Here is a 1,017-nt window from a genome sequence, read left to right on the forward strand (position 1 = left end):
TTCCCCCCCCCCTTTGCCCCCCCCCCCTTCCCTGCAGGAAAAAAAAAAAAAAAAAAAAAAAAAAAAAACATCTTGACATCATGCCACCAAACAACATTCTGCCACCAGTTTCATTTATTTTTCTCTACATTGGCCTATATTTTGGAGCTTTAGTTCCTGATTGGACCTTTCAAAAGTGAAACTGTTAGAACTACTAACCCATAAAATAGATAAAAAATAAATAAAAAAAGCAGATGATGAATAACACATTAAAACAACAAATGTTTCAACCCGTATGAGCTGATGAAGCCAATGATTAAGCTATTGTTAGTTGAAAGCACGTTCAGCCTTTTAAATTCTGACGACAAACAAACAATTCAGCGTGCTTTAAATGGAAATGACTGCTGTTGTGACTCCTGCTCTCTGTTTGCTGTGTTTAAAACCGTCTCATTTCTTCCACATGTTCCACATGAGTGGCTTCTGGCAAACTGAAAATGGGATTTCTTAGGGCTTTCTTCCTGCTAAAGTTTTGGTGTTGATGTCTCACAAGATAAATCATTAAAACGAGAACGGTGGTGGACAAAGTTAAATAGTATGACAGCTTTTGCTAGCCACCATATTTTGTATATTTTCAATATGCATAATTTATGCAAAAACAAAAATTTCTGATGTTGTAAGTTGTTTCCAGTTTTAAAAGAAGGCCGAACCTTTCAAAAGATATATATCAAAGATTATGTTTCACATGCTCACTTTGTCTTTTTCCTTATCTATACTAGCACCAAACTGAGAAGATGTCAGTTAGAAAGCTTAGGCACATCATGAGAACACTCTAAATATTGCTGCTCTTGTTGCTTGTTTCCTGCTCCAGCCGTCTCCGTGTCATTCAGTGAGACTATTTTTAACGCAAGCTGTTGCTTTGGAAAAAGAAAAGTGCTGTCTTCATCACTCAGCGCCCGAACTCCAACAGAAGACTCTCAATTCCCCCCCCCCCCCCCCCCCCGCGACGTACAGCAGGGGGCAGGAAGACTACATCAAATC

General features: G+C 38.8%; 1 protein-coding gene across 1 annotated transcript in view; it reads left to right on the forward strand.

Moving 5' to 3' along the window:
• The window catches only part of LOC106946450 (1-phosphatidylinositol 4,5-bisphosphate phosphodiesterase beta-1), a 125,364-nt gene that overhangs the window by 118,652 nt on the left and 5,695 nt on the right, over nt 1-1,017 (forward strand). Inside the window, exon 34 of the mRNA XM_015030769.1 lies at nt 906-909. Within this exon, the coding sequence (XP_014886255.1) occupies nt 906-909 (4 nt within the window). The remainder of the gene's footprint in view (nt 1-905; nt 910-1,017) is intronic.

This window comes from Poecilia latipinna, unplaced genomic scaffold, assembly GCF_001443285.1.
Source record: "Poecilia latipinna isolate Pla-1442-1.1 unplaced genomic scaffold, P_latipinna-1.0 Scaffold191, whole genome shotgun sequence".
Lineage (NCBI taxonomy): Eukaryota > Metazoa > Chordata > Actinopteri > Cyprinodontiformes > Poeciliidae > Poecilia > Poecilia latipinna.